Source organism: Vidua macroura, chromosome 5 (genome assembly GCF_024509145.1).
Source record: "Vidua macroura isolate BioBank_ID:100142 chromosome 5, ASM2450914v1, whole genome shotgun sequence".
Taxonomy (NCBI): domain Eukaryota; kingdom Metazoa; phylum Chordata; class Aves; order Passeriformes; family Viduidae; genus Vidua; species Vidua macroura.
In genome coordinates this window covers 58,426,346-58,440,898 of record NC_071575.1, presented here as the reverse complement: position 1 = coordinate 58,440,898, position 14,553 = coordinate 58,426,346, and the positions used below count along the sequence as shown (strand labels likewise).

The 14,553-nt window shown below is 41.7% G+C and overlaps 1 protein-coding gene across 4 annotated transcripts in view; it reads right to left on the bottom strand.

Annotated features, from left to right (window-relative positions):
• CELSR1 (cadherin EGF LAG seven-pass G-type receptor 1) overlaps positions 1-14,553 on the bottom strand; it is a 163,221-nt gene that overhangs the window by 87,241 nt on the left and 61,427 nt on the right. For all 4 annotated transcript variants that reach the window (XM_053978461.1, XM_053978463.1, XM_053978462.1 and 1 more), the window contains exon 2: positions 8,076-8,714. In XM_053978461.1, the coding sequence (XP_053834436.1) occupies positions 8,076-8,714 (639 nt within the window). The remainder of the gene's footprint in view (positions 1-8,075; positions 8,715-14,553) is intronic.

Genomic DNA, 14,553 nt, shown 5'->3' with positions numbered 1-14,553 from the left:
AAATTGACAAAGCAATGTCATACACAAAAAAATACAATAAAAGAGATTTCACATGTGCTGGAACAAAGGGAATCCTAACTTTGGACCAGTCTGTTGTTAACCAGAATGCCAACACGAAAGCTGAGGTGCTCACTGTGTATCTGTCCGCCATTGGACACCACTGATAGCTCCTGCTCACAGCACATTTCCTTGCCAAGGGGTGGGCAGAGAGGTCAGGTGCCAGAGGCAGGCAGGTACCCATGCCAGGTTAGCAGCTTGCCTTGCTCACCAAAGCAGGCTGCCTGACAGCAAACAGGAGCTTAGCAGGCATGGTATCAGGGTCAAATGTGTTATTTTCACAACAGCTATTTAATGATATTCAACTTGAAAAAAAGAGACTGAAACCAATGTTAGCCATGGTAGACAGCTTGGACTAGCAGATCTTTAGAGGTCCCTTCCATCCCAAAACATCCTGAGGTTACACCTGGCCATCAGGGCTAGATACTAAACACCTGCGTTGGAGAAGAGCTGGGGCAGCACTTGTCCCACAGCTGCCACCCTGTCCCACCACAGTCTGTGCTTGCAGGCCTCTTGTGTCCACAAGCCTTGTACTGTACAGATCACAACCAAAAACCTGCCTTCTCTCCATCTTCCACTGCGATCTCACAGACACCAAGGACATTAGGAGACAGCAAGTGTAAAAATGTAACTGTGAGAATGGAAGCATCCTGAAACAGCTTACTGCCCGAGTTATCTGGTTACTGGATTCTAGCTACATGCTACTTTTACTGGGTTTTTGGTTTTTTTTAATCAAAATCTGGGGAGAAAGTGTAACATTATCAGCGATAGACTCTTCAGCTGGCAAATGAGGGGAGTGGCTAAATGAAGGGAAGAAGAAGCCAGCCTCACAGCTGTCTTATGGAGAAGCAAAAGAAGATAAGCCATAATCAGTAAGGAGGATTTCCTAGACAAGGAACTGTTTGGAAGAGCTGAATTCATAAGTATATTGGAGATTAATTACTAAGGTAGCTGCTGAAACCAGAGCTAAGTGATTACATTGGTGTGTGATCTGCTACTTGCTTCTATAAAGCACCCATCGTGCCTCCACTGCAGGAGTACCCAGCAAGAACATGAGCCCTGTCAAATAATTCTAAAACTAATTAAAAAGAACAAACACAACATTAAGTCTGTAGCTAGGTTTCCACATGACAGCAAAGGACTTTGATCAGTGCAAATATTTTCATGGCCAAAGAAGATAAGACACAAGGCTCCAGATGAGGGCTCTGAACCCCCAGGACTTGCAGCAGGTCAGCTGAATCAAAGACCATACCACATGCAGCACCTTGGAGGGCAAGGAGGGTTTGGGCATGACCGAGAAAACTGTGGAACTTTAAAGAGTAGCTAGTTTATGCACATCAGGAGGAGGGTAATGTGATACAACTCTTTGCCTGGGTTTAAGAAAAAGCACAGCAGATTTCTGTGAAGGCCATGTACAGCATTTGAGAGGTAAACTGTCAACAAATACACCACAGTAATCCAATTAGCAAAGGCTTTTTGAATCCTGACAAGCGAGCATAGGTTGAAGATTAGCTGAAGGACATACCCTCCAGATAAAAACCCACCTAGAGAAATGGTAGACTTCTTCAGTGAGTCCTGAGAATCTGATATAAACTCCAGATTTGCAACATTCATCTCCTGTGACTTGGTGATAGACATGGACAGGAGTATAATCAACAGAAACATGACAATAGTAGACTTCAGAATTTGACTGAATTTTTTTGCTCTGTTTTTATTGTTTCACTTATCTTCTGGAGGAAGTAGTCATGCAGCTGTGGTATCTGGGCCATAGCCCCAGTGCAGCATCACCTGGTTCCAGCATCAGGCTGTGGTGTGCTGGCCCCATCCCTGCACGCGTGAACAGCAAATCTTGCCACAAAAAGAAGCAAGGACCTGTTTTAACATGCACAGCAAATCTCAGAGTCAAACACACCAGGTGAGCGGGCACACAGACTTCTGCTGAGAATCCAGTCAGGAAAGAAATGCCTTTCACAGGGGTTCTCCTAGGTTTCCAGCTATGGGCAGCCCAGGAATGGCCCTTCCTCAGCTGCTCTTGACTTGCTTTTGATGCAGTCCAGGACACAACTGGCTTTCTGGGTTGTAAGAGCACATTGCCAGCTCATGTCCAGCCTTGCAACCACCAGCACCTCTGAGTCATTCCTGGCAGGGCTGCTCTCGATCTGTTCATCCCCCAGACTGTGTTGATACTGGGGGTGCTCCAACCCAGGTGCAGGACCTTGCTCTTGGTCTTCTTAAACCTCATGAGATTCGCATGGGAATCCCATGTGTTTCTCAAGCTTGTCCAGGCCCCTCTGGATGGCATCCCATCCTTCAGGTGTGTCAACTGCACCACTCAGCTTGGTGTCATCTGAGAAATTTGCAGAGGGTGTGCTCGATCCCTTTGTCTATGTCATTGATGAAGATCATAAATAACAATAATGATGATAGCCTTTTCCAGATTTTACACCAGTCATGCTCTGAAAAGGGTTTGGAGGATTTAAGCTCTGCTTCTGGACCATCCACTTCCCTGCTAACGGGGTCCTTGCCAGCCACCCAAGTGCTGTAAGCACTCGGGGGCTTGGAAGGGGCTGGGAGGAAACAGAGGTACCTGGCTGTACACAGCTGCTGCCAAAGTGGGGGCACAGCTTGCCATGTCTACACCAACAGAGATGCCTGCTTATTCAGTAGAGGCACAAAAGGGCTGATGAATCAGAAAGTTGAAGATGGATGGAAAAGACCATGCTGGGACAGCAAAGGAGTACCAATTGTAAGGATGGATCTTACAAACAAACAATTATTCATCTTTCCATCAGATATGAAAACTGACTGCAGAGAGTCAGTTCCACCACAATCAAAGGGAAGTGGTGATGCTGTTATGAAGACCTAGTTTCACTACAAGCATCATAATAATGGCATGGCATAGCACTGCTGAAAAAGGAAAAAAAAAAAATCGAAAAATGTCTAAACCTTCAACACTGTCCAGACCTTCACTGGCATGCAATCACCCTCCACAAGCTTTTTCACAGTATTGCCATACAAAAACTGCAAAGTAAGGCAACCAGGTATTCTATTTGAGGCACTGAGAAACAATGAAAGTTAGCCAGCAATATTCTTCAATTTTTCCTGCATCCAAAATCAGCAGAAAGACCTCATAAAAACCCATTAAGAGTTCAAATTCTGGAAATACTGCGAATCATGCAGCACTTTAAGAACTGTAATTGTATTTAAACTCCTGAAATTGTTTTTTAGAGTATTAGACCTTGCCTAGGTTTTTATCTCTTTAGTATGTAAAACCATGTGGAATCCAGTAGCATAACTCTGAAGACCTAAACTAAAAGCTACTATTAAGGCAGCAGTGATACAAAACATTTCAGTATCTTAGTTGTGTTCCCTTCATATTTGAATGAAGTATCAAAGAGATGGCCCATAAAGTTGTCACGTGGCAAGGACAATGTCCCTGCATTCATGGCAGTGTTTGTGAATGACAGAATTTCTTCTTTGGTGTTTTGTATTAAAGAAAAATTTGGTCACAGCTGCTTGAAAATGTTGTCAAAGCTATCCTTGTGTAAGGACAGCCTTTGTTCATACTTGCTGTTACAAAACCACAGCCTTCCATAAGCTAAACAAGGAGTTAAAGATGTAGTGAAGAAGGAATCAAATTTAGATTTGCTGTACAGGATTTGGCTGTTACACACCTGTGATCCCACCAAACCGCAGAAGTGCAACTAAGAGTGGAATTTCAGAGCTCCTTGCACAAGATAAAACACTCATTATGACTATGACTACTGTGGCTGCCAGATTTCTCTACCTGAAAGCTGAAATTCCCTGAAATAAATCTCTCTGGCCTGAAAAAGGAGAATCTGGTATCAGAGTGAGCTGAGAAATTGCTATCTGAAGAATGGATATAAGTAAAGATAAAGCAGAAGATATCCTCACATTTATTTTCTATGTTTTCAAGAGCCAAACACTGAGAACTTACTAAGCAATATGATTAGGAACTTCTGGCAGGATGCTGAGAAACCAGCTATAATTACCTTCTCATGGCACAAAGTTTGAATTCATAGCAGGCACCTTAGATGTAATGATTCCTCATGTCCATGTGGTATCACAAATACAAATTAGGAGGGAAAAAGTGTAACACGCAAAAGATCTCTAATTGCTGTGTTTGATTACTAGAAGATTTACAACCACATAAGATTTCTCCTCTCTCTGAAGTGAAATCCAAGGAGAGATGCAAAGGATATGGGGAATTCTCCGATGATCTTTTTCCCCTACAAACTGCTCCTTGCTAGGGGTTGCATAGCAAAGGAGGCAGAGAGAATGTGATAATGCTAAGGAGAACTGTGGGAACATTGGATCTCTTCTTTATTTCAGGAGTTGGTGGAGTTTCTTTTCCATTAGAGTGCTTTTGTTCTGTGTTGATTAAATTTTGCTTTTTGGGAACATGACCATAGAGGAGAGCAGTCCTTTTGGCTGCTGAGCAGGAAGACCATGAGAATAGCACTGGAGGAGGCACCCACTCATGGCAGGGCAGGAAGAGTGGGAATTCACACCCAAAAGAGTGCTGACTTATGGCCACAGTGGTGTGCTCTGTAGGAGGCACCAGGATGGGGCTGGAAGTACAGCTCATGCAGGAACTGCTGTGGCATCCATGCCCCTCAAACGGGTGTGGATGCCATGATGCATTCGCACTTCAGGGGGTTTGTCCCCTGGGCAGTACAGACAATTCCACCTGTGCCTAAGCCTTGACCTACAGCTCATCTCAGCTGCTTCTGCTGCGCTCAAAGATATTTGAAATGAAGCTAGAAAAATTATACAGGCCTTATATAGTGTTCAATAAATTTGTTTGCTTAACTAAAATTACATCCTTTAACTTTTAGTCATGCACACAGCTCTCTGCCATCGACGGCGCAACTATTAGTGTGTACACTGTTCACTTCTCTACACTGATTTGTATATAAAGAAGTTAAAGAGGTTGTAAGTCTGAAAAAAAAAAAGGATTAAAAATATATGTACTTCCTCACTCCTGTCCTTACATCACAGGAAGTGAAGTTAATTCCAAATCACCCCAGCCTAGCCAGTTATCAGGTTTCAGAAATACCTTTGGAAGCTCAGTTTACCTTTGTGCCTGTAACAGAAGACTACTGAAGACAGAGAAACTTTCATCGTGTATAAATGACTAACAATTACATCGAACCAAATGGAGGGCTTCAAAGCAGGGTGGAAAAATGGAGGGAAATTCCATCCTATTAAGATAGGATATAATTGTCTTGTACAGGAAATAAACACTATATTTTTAGCAGGTGACCAGTCAGATAGAATCAGTACAGGGTTATGATTGTATAGTGATTTCTCATCAAATTGCAGCCTATCTCCCCAGAGAGATGACAGATCTTAGTATTTTCTTATAATTATTTTTCTATCTAGGCTCTTAATTGGGAAATGGAAACATGAGAGCTCCTAAAGCAGGCTGCATTTCATAGACTATTACCATTCATATTTCATCTTTTACAATTAATTCAAAGATTTGTAAGTACCTCATACTGGTATGTTACTACATCAAGTTAGTACCATGATAAAATTTCAGTAATACCAGAATCTTCCAATCTTCAGACTTGGCAATTCCCTGCTCATTCCAATTTACGGCCACTGCGTTCCATGAGCCAACACACACTGCTGCTATTGAAATATCAAGTAGATAGAAAATCTGGATTGCTGTAAGCAATAAATTCACATCCAAGCTGCAAATGCAACATTATGATTAATAGTTATAAACTGAACTTGCAAATGGATATGAATATATTTAAAGAAATTAGTAAAATCATAGGTAAAATAATAATTAAAGGAGATTGGGACAAAATTCAATAATGCATCTTCATGAAATATTTCTGGTAATAGATTACTTGTTGATAACATTTTCAGCCTTGCTCTGTAAAGGGGATGAAAATCAAGGAACTAATGGCCACCATATGTGGGGAGATGTTTGGGTTTGATGAACAAAACATTGTTATCCAACATGGAACCTAAAGACATCAAAGTAACTTCAACCAACCACAGAACAGACACTAAATTTCTACTGCATTCATCCAGTAATAAACCAGAAATATTCTACAATATTTGCATCAATTTTTGGGATAAAGTATTCCAGAGCCCTCTCTATCACGGTTGGAAGTGTTTTTCCCTGGCCAATCTGAATGTGATCAAACTGTCCTTCCAAAGAAGAAAGTGTTTCACTCAAGTGTAGTTAACTCTGAAACCTAAAGACAGCAGAGCTATAAGCAGTGCTCCCTCCTTAACTTCTGACCACTTTAATATCCTGACAGCAGGACAATTAATTTTTAACTCAACAGCTATGCACTGAAAATAGAGTTACAGATCAAGTCTTTCTTTGTGTATGAATAATATGGTGCTTCTCCTCTAAATATGTGCTGTTTGTTCTGACTACAGCATTAAGTATTAAACACATTTATCAATTATTAATATAAGCTTATTATCTTTCATTCTAAAAGTGTATTTAGCCTTTTTTTCTGAAGATTTCTAGCAAGAGATTCTAAAAATGTGATGGAATGCATGTCATTCCAAAACTAAGACATGCATGTATTAACTTCATTTTTATGCATATCTTTGGTTAATGAATCTTGCTACTTCCTATTTACAGTACAATAGTATACAAACATTTTAAATGAAATCTACTGATCATAAAATCTATTTTGTGATGCCCAATTCTGTGTGTATTGTGTATTTATGGATAATGGACTTTAAAATGCATTTCACTGTGGAAGTCATTCATGAGAAGCTTGGCAGGAAAGTATCTCCTCAACAAACACCAAATATCCCAACCATCTCACAGTTCTAGTCAGGGTTTTTCCCATCAGGCAAAAAATTTGTCCCCATCTTCTTAGAAAGGTCCCGCTACCCCAAGCCCTGCATAAATTTGAGGGAGCATCTCCTGTCCCCCATGTTGGGAAAAGCCCAGTTCCTGTGCTGCCATGTCCCTGCTCACTAACTCCTGGCTCCTTCCACAGTCACATTTTTGATGATAGCCCTGAGGCAAAAGCCAGACTGTGAAGGAAAAGGCTTCCACCTGGAGGGCTGGATCCACATCAACGAGATTTTTTTTAACATCAGAATTTAAATAATTTATGTTTTCAATTTTTTATAACGTAAGCAGTGAGAGGCAGTGTTTGGAACCAACCCCCTCTGCTTCACCTCTTGTTTGCAGGGGTCACAGCAGACATTGCTGTGCTGTCAGTGTAAATTACAGCTGGCAGCACGTCAGTGCAGAATGCTTAAATACATGTGCAATTTCAAATACATAAATAATCCCACTGACTTTTCTGAAGCACCAGAAAACATTCACTTAATATTCTTTTGTAACTTCTCAGGAGTATTTGAGAAGCAGCACTTTGATCTTTATTAGCTGTCAAGTCCATGATGAGGCAAAGTACGTTCCTCAGCAGGCTGTGGAGACAGGCCTGGAAGCAGCTATGTCCTTCTGGAGTTTTATCTCAACATTTACAAACCAGAGCTGAGTTACAGTATTTCTCTTAAGTGTGTATTACTGCAGCTTTTTGGGAACAAGAGCAATGCTAATGCTCTGTGCTGGCTGATGACCAAGGGCTGAGGAGCTCCTACCGAGGCTGTGCACCCACACTACACCCCGGTATGTGAAGGGGCCTGGAATGCGTTTACATGCAAACCCACGAACCAGGAGATGGGTCCCATCTTTTTCCTTCCAGACAGAAGAAATGTGTCTGCATAAAGCATTTTGAGCAGAAATTCACATGATGCAAATCTGTTCAGCAGCTGACAGTCCCCCTGCATGACCTGGAGCAAGGCACGGTTCCTATCACCATGCACGCACAGAGATATTGGACTTAGCCTAAGTGACACTCACAAACCTTCTCCTGACTAGAAGGCAGTGCCAGGAGTTTTTCTCCCTTTGACTAGGAACGCCAGCAATTTCGGCTTGACACAGAGCTGGCCTGGCTGATGGTCTGACATATAAATCATGAGCCAAAGATAAGATAAACACATACCGGTGTAGTCCTCGTAGCACTCACAAGTGTAGCCGCCCTCTCGGCTTCGACAGAGCCCGTTGCTCCCGCAAGGGTTGGAGTAGCACAGATCAATTTCCGTCTCACAGTAGTCCCCGGTGAAGCCTGGGGGGCATCGGCACCGCAGCCCGTTGATGGGGTGGATGGGGCGGAACAGGACCGTGTTGGAGCTGATGAACGGGGCCGAGCTGTCAAACTTCAGGACAGAGACACACTTCATGTAGTTCTCACAGGGCTCACGCAAGCAGATGTTGTCGTCAAAAGGCAGCACCCTCTGTGTCGAAATCATGGTCAGCAGCGTCCTGTTGAGGTAGATCTGCTCCTGCAGGTCCTCAGAGGGGAAGAACTTGTTTCGAATGCCACCAGGGAGCAAGGCTGAAAAGGTCACGTTCAGGATATTGGAGCTGACATCCGTGTCATTCTGGATGTTGAAAACAAAGATGCCGTCCTTGGCAGTGGAGAGCACAGTTGCCACCCCCTCCACAAAGAGGGACAGGAGGGGAGAAAGGAACCTCTCCTGGGACATGTTCTCCAGCCGCACTGTGATGCTGTTGGTGAGCATGTCATCCGTGATGATGGTGACACGCAGGGTGCAGACTGCAGTGACACTGTGAATGCCATCTGAATGGAAGAGAGAAAAATAACAGCGATGTCAGAGAGCAGGCTTCAACTTACAGACAAGAGGCTCCCACAGTCTCCTGAAAATGAAACAGACCTGCAAGGCACTCAGTTCAGGGCACCAGGATGAGAGAGGGAAATGTATCCACCTTCTAAAGTTATTACCAATGCCTTTTCTCAGGAAAACAAAATAAAATTTCCTAAGAATTGTAACTCAAAGGACCCAAGACATCTCAAAGAGGCAAGAACACCTGGAGAAGGTGCCAGGCAAATAACGAGCGAGGGTTAGTGTGGAAACAGTCTGAGGGCCCTACGATGGCCAAGAGAAACCAAGAGGAAGGTGACTCTTATGACAGTGACTGCTAGTCTACAGCTGGTGCTGGGAAACTGTTGCTTTGCACAGCACAATACAAAAAATTATCTTCTTCAGGTGTGGTCTCAGGCTTAAGGAGCCAGAACTCTGCACAGACAGAGAATTGTGACCAGAGCTTCAGAGAGAAGTCATTTAAGGAAACAAGTCTTCACATTTGAGTGCTGGAACATCTTCATTTCTCTCATGTAACTTCTTAAAAATATTTTATGAATATTATTTAAAAAATTAAATAAAGTATGCCTGTAGTGAAAAGCAGACATTTATAAACTCTTCCATTTTATCCTTCCTTTAAGGCATTTCTGATACTGATGTGCCTGTTCTGCAATAAAACTCATAATTATAAAAATATAGCACTAATACCTGACACTAGACTGAGAGTTGCCACTACAAAATTTCAGCACACCCTGAGGCTTACAGCAGTGCTGTGAATGTACAAATTCTAGATTATTCTGACATTATGGAAAATAATTATGACACAGTGAGTGCTAAATTTAATCTAACTTCAATGCATGTGTGGAATGAGAAGTTGCACCATCACTGAAATCAAATCACTTACTTTAAATGTCTCTCCTTGCTAACATTAGGGACTCATTAAAATACAGATTGCATTACAGAAAATATGGTTAGCATTAGAGCAGCATCTAGAAATCCCAGATGAGATCAAGAGTGGCTTCCGGTAGGAAATGTTCTTTCTGAGAGATGTCATAGTGTAAACAAACAAACTTAAATGGGCATGAGTTCATCTCATGAGAGAGATGAACTGGTTTGAGTGGCCAATATGAGCCCCAGGGTGGGGTTAAGAACTGAGCCCAGTTTCCTTAGGCCACAGCTTAGTGTCACAGCCTTGGTCTGAAGTATTCCAGTGATAATAATTACACAAGTAACCTGCTATTAAGCCTGAATTCAATTAAACCACAAGGTCCATGCAGAAATGGATTTTGAATCACATCAATGTAAATTGCATCAGGAACTGCATTTAAATCAATCAGTGTGAGATCAAAATTCTAATGGCATAGACTGCTAAATGTCATTTTGCTAAGGTTTGTTATCTCAAAGTGTAACTTTATGACCTATTATGGTCATGCAGAGAACAGAAAAAATCAGAATTATTTCTTTCCTACTCACTGTCACCACTCCATCTCAAGTGTGGTTTTGTTTTAAAAAGAAATGTATTGTTGGAAGATTTTTCCTCCAGTAAATCACAGCAGCATAATTAATAAAATAGCTTTTGATTCCCTCCTCCTATCAGGTTGCCTGCAAAAGCTCAGCTGTTGACTTTTCCCCACTGAAGCAGCTTTTTTGCAAATAGAAAAATCTCTTCTTCTGTGTGCTACTTTAACTACTGCCTGGCTAAAACAAATCAACTAGGAGGGGACATTGTCTGGAGTGAACTGTTTGACTTCTCCCAGGTAACAAGTGACAAGACAAGAGGAAATGGCCCCAGATTGCTCCAGGGGAGGCTTAGATTAAGTATGAGGAAGAATTTCTCTACCAAAAGGGTGCTCAGGCATTGGAACAGGCAGCCCAGGAAAGTGGTGGAGTCACCATTCCTGATGTGGTTCAAAAGATGTGTGGACGTGGCCCTTAGGGATATGGTTAAATGGTGGGCTTGGTAAGGTTGGGTTAACAGTTGGACTCGATGATCTTAAAATCCCTTTCCAAAATAAACAATTCTATGATTCTATGTGCCCATCACAGAAGCTCACATACCAGCTTTCATTTTCTCCCAAGTTTGCAAAAATCCTTATCTTCTTTTCCTGAAACTCATTCTAGAAATCTGTAGTAGCAGCTTCCATCAAGATCTTTACAACCTTTACAAATTATCGTTAGCCAAAATCCTCATTGCAAACTCCTCCTATGTGGCCGTGGATTTCTGGTCAACAGACAATACAGGATTACCAGTATTTTCATAAATGACATCCTCAGACTAGTTTACCCATGTCTATCATTTGCACAGCTCATTCCCCTGAAAGGCCAGAACAAACTATTCACTTTTTTTTTTTTTTTTCCTAAAGCAATTGACATTTGCCTGTTTGTCCCATAGGGTGCCTGAACTATTTTGCTATTTGTTGCACAATATGCTACAGAAGTTCTCTCATACCAGCCAGAATGCTGGACAATGGGTCCTTTTTTTAAGAAAACACTATGATCTATAGCCCGTGGTATGTATAGTAAGAAGACAAAATACGATCCACTGTCTGACAATGCAGTAGAGTCTACAAACTGTCATAATCAATATCAACTGTCACAATATGCAAGAGCTTCCCAGCATTCACAACAGCTATTCTGACACAGTTAATAAATCACTGGAAAAAAGCCTGGTGTCAGATACCACACAGCCTCCTTGTTTCATGGGCAACACAAAAGAAAACTGGGCACAGACATATAGCTGCAAAATGAAGTTGTGTTTTAAAAGCCAACTCAGCTTTGTGCAACCCTGTTGCAGAGCATTAAAATAAAAAGCGAGTAAAAAAGGAGCAGAGCATGTGTACTATAGGCAACAAAAGAATGGCACAGCTATAGAACTGTCTGGACAAGCACCTCTTTCATATCACCAGTTAGGCTGAGAGCAGCATCACAGGATCTGATAATCTATTCATTCAGAAACTCAAGGAAAAGTTGAAACAATCTGTGGTTTTATGAGACCAAATTAGGATCTATTCTACTTTCAACAGACAACATTGGCTTTGAGGTTGGGAACAAGTGCAATCAAGAAAGTGGAAATTTTTTTGTCTTTTTTGGGAAATGACTTAAGCCCTAAATACCCAGTAACATACGTGTTTTGAGATTTACAACTGAAATACTCAATGAATGTTTAAAATGTTTCCTGCCAGAAATGGCAGAGAATTATCATTAGGAAGTACTGTTTTGTGGAGTGGCCATACTTCACGGCCTTCAGTGTTTGAAATGCCCACCATATGCATCTACCAATTTGCTAAAAAGGTTCAAACCATCTGAGTCTCCAAAGGTCTTATGATACAGCTATAAGAAGTCTTCATCATGTTTATGGCAGGTGCAAGATGGTTTCAGTCAGGGGTGTGAAGCAACCCTCAAGTTGCTACACTGGAAAATTCTGTCTGCACTTTACTCTTTGGAGCAGATCTCGGAACAGATGAGTGCACATACATTCCCCAGGCTTAGCTGTCATCAGTTCTCACAGCCATCATGTGGGGGCTTCAGCAAACCTGCTGGATGCAGGAGTCTTCCTGAAGGAGCTCCAAACACTCAGATCATGCTGGCAGACGGGATGTGCAGGCATCCTGCTAAGAGTGATTTGAGCAGAGAGCCCAGATCTTAGCAGCCCAAGCCACCCAGATAGCCTGAGGAAAGGGAAACACGGGACAGATCAAAGAAAGAAATAGGATTCAACCAATCCTTTTGTTGGCTTGGCTCCTAAATCCCTGTACCAATGGCTTTTGTCACTTTGTCCTCAAGTTCCTCTTCCATAAAATAGGGATAATAGCACTTAACATGTACACTGTGAAGTAGTGGGTACAGATGACAAAATGCTGAGACACCGGGGTAACAAAGGCAACACAAATGTCCTTAAGAAATCATAAAAGTTCTTTTAAGAGCTGTTACAGCCAAGTTTATAAAAAAACAAGGTGGAAAGATTAAATTAAGACTCTTACGATCTCACAGACCCGTGAACGAACAAAGAGAATTCTGAACAGCCTGGTGGCAACACCAAAAATATGTTCATTACAAATGTGGTCCCTGCACACTGAATTTTTATTCTGGCAATATTATTTTATGTATCTTTTCCATGAAAGTGCTCCCTACAAGGTGGAAGTCAGAGCAGACTGCTGTCTTTTGAGTCATTGTCATTGCTGAAGAGGAGACTTATAACTAGAATTACTCATCTTCATCCTTCAACAAATTAATGAAAAGATCTAATAGCAAACACATACTCTGATGCATTACAAAGAAAAGACAAGAAAGACTGATGAAAGCTTGATGCTCTCTAAAACACATTAACCACTAGAAAATTGACTAAATAGGCATTGTTTCATTATTACCTTTACTTTACAACAAACCTTATCAAATCTGATACTTTAATCTCAGCTTTCTATCTTCTGGCAGTCCATAAACCAAATAATTTTATTATCTAGAAATGTAAACATAGCAAAGTTTAACTGAAAAGCATATTTGGCAATGGCAGCACCTGGCCAGAGAGGTTCTTTTGTTTCTTTTTTAAGTTTGCAGAAATAAAATAATTAACACTTTTTTTAGCTTACTACATACAAAGCTCTTAGTACCAATTTTGAAAGCTGTATACTTTATACTTTAGCATCAGAGCTTTCTTTCACAAATATACTGACCCAAACCCATTCTAATTTTGCCTTATAGCACAACTGGAAATAGCAGATGTGCTAAAAATGCCAGTTTTTACAGCTGCCATGCAAAATCTTGGCTAGCAATCCACAGCTTCAAATAACCTCTTGCTCTTCCCAAATCATAAGAAGCAGCCGTTGCCATGGGTAGCAGCCACTGCTTGGTAACAGGCCTTGGAATGATCAAAGCTACATCCCCAATGCTTCCAGCCATGGCTTTACATACAGAAGTTAATACACACCCAGTCCAGCACTAAACCTGGAATTACTGATGAGGATGCTGTGCTTTTAGTGTCCTCTCCACCGCTTGGGTGGCAGTAGCACCAGGTCGCAGAAATGAATACTGCAGGCAATGCTTGCCTGTCTGAGCAGGGCTGGCACCCAAACCACACTTCCCACTGAGCAAACAGCAGTAAAAAATCAGCATATGTCAATAAAAGTGAGACAGAGTGCACAGTCCTGCCCTGAGCTTTAGCTTGCCTCAGAGAATCTGCCACCATTGCAGGGTTGACTCCTTTTCTTGCATTGTGCTTCCACCACCATGGAAGCAGATTTAAAATGCATAAAATATCAGTGTGCTAATATTGTCCCTTCCAAACCATTGCTGTAGGCACTACAAAGCTTCACTTCCATGAGCAGAAATAAGAACTCTATGAATACCCATAAGATAAACTCCTTAGAATGTCTTCTGTGTTACAGAAAGTTCAGGAGCTTATAATGCAAAGAAAATATCCTGAAAGAAAACAAACTGCACAGAAAATGGCAGGTGGACACCTAAGTAAGATTCCTTGCTGAAACACCAGGAAGACATGACCAGAAAGGAAAAGGAAAATGGGCATGATGGTGAATTTACAGATAACCCATCTCAGAGTTTTCCCAGGTAGCAAGCAGCCTCACTGAGGAAGTGTTTCAGGTTAGAAAGTGTGTATAACCCCCGTTTTAGTGTCCCCTCAGGGCACCCTGGAAAAAGAAGCAGACGATGGTTTTGGTCGTAGCTTTCCAAAAGACAAGCACAATGTCCAGTGGCAAGTATCCTCTCTGTGTCCCTAAAGAGTCTCTCTTTTGTAGCAGGAACAGCTCGAAGTGCAAAGGCCTCTTTTGCTAGAGAAAAGTGATCTTAAATAGAAAGTAACAG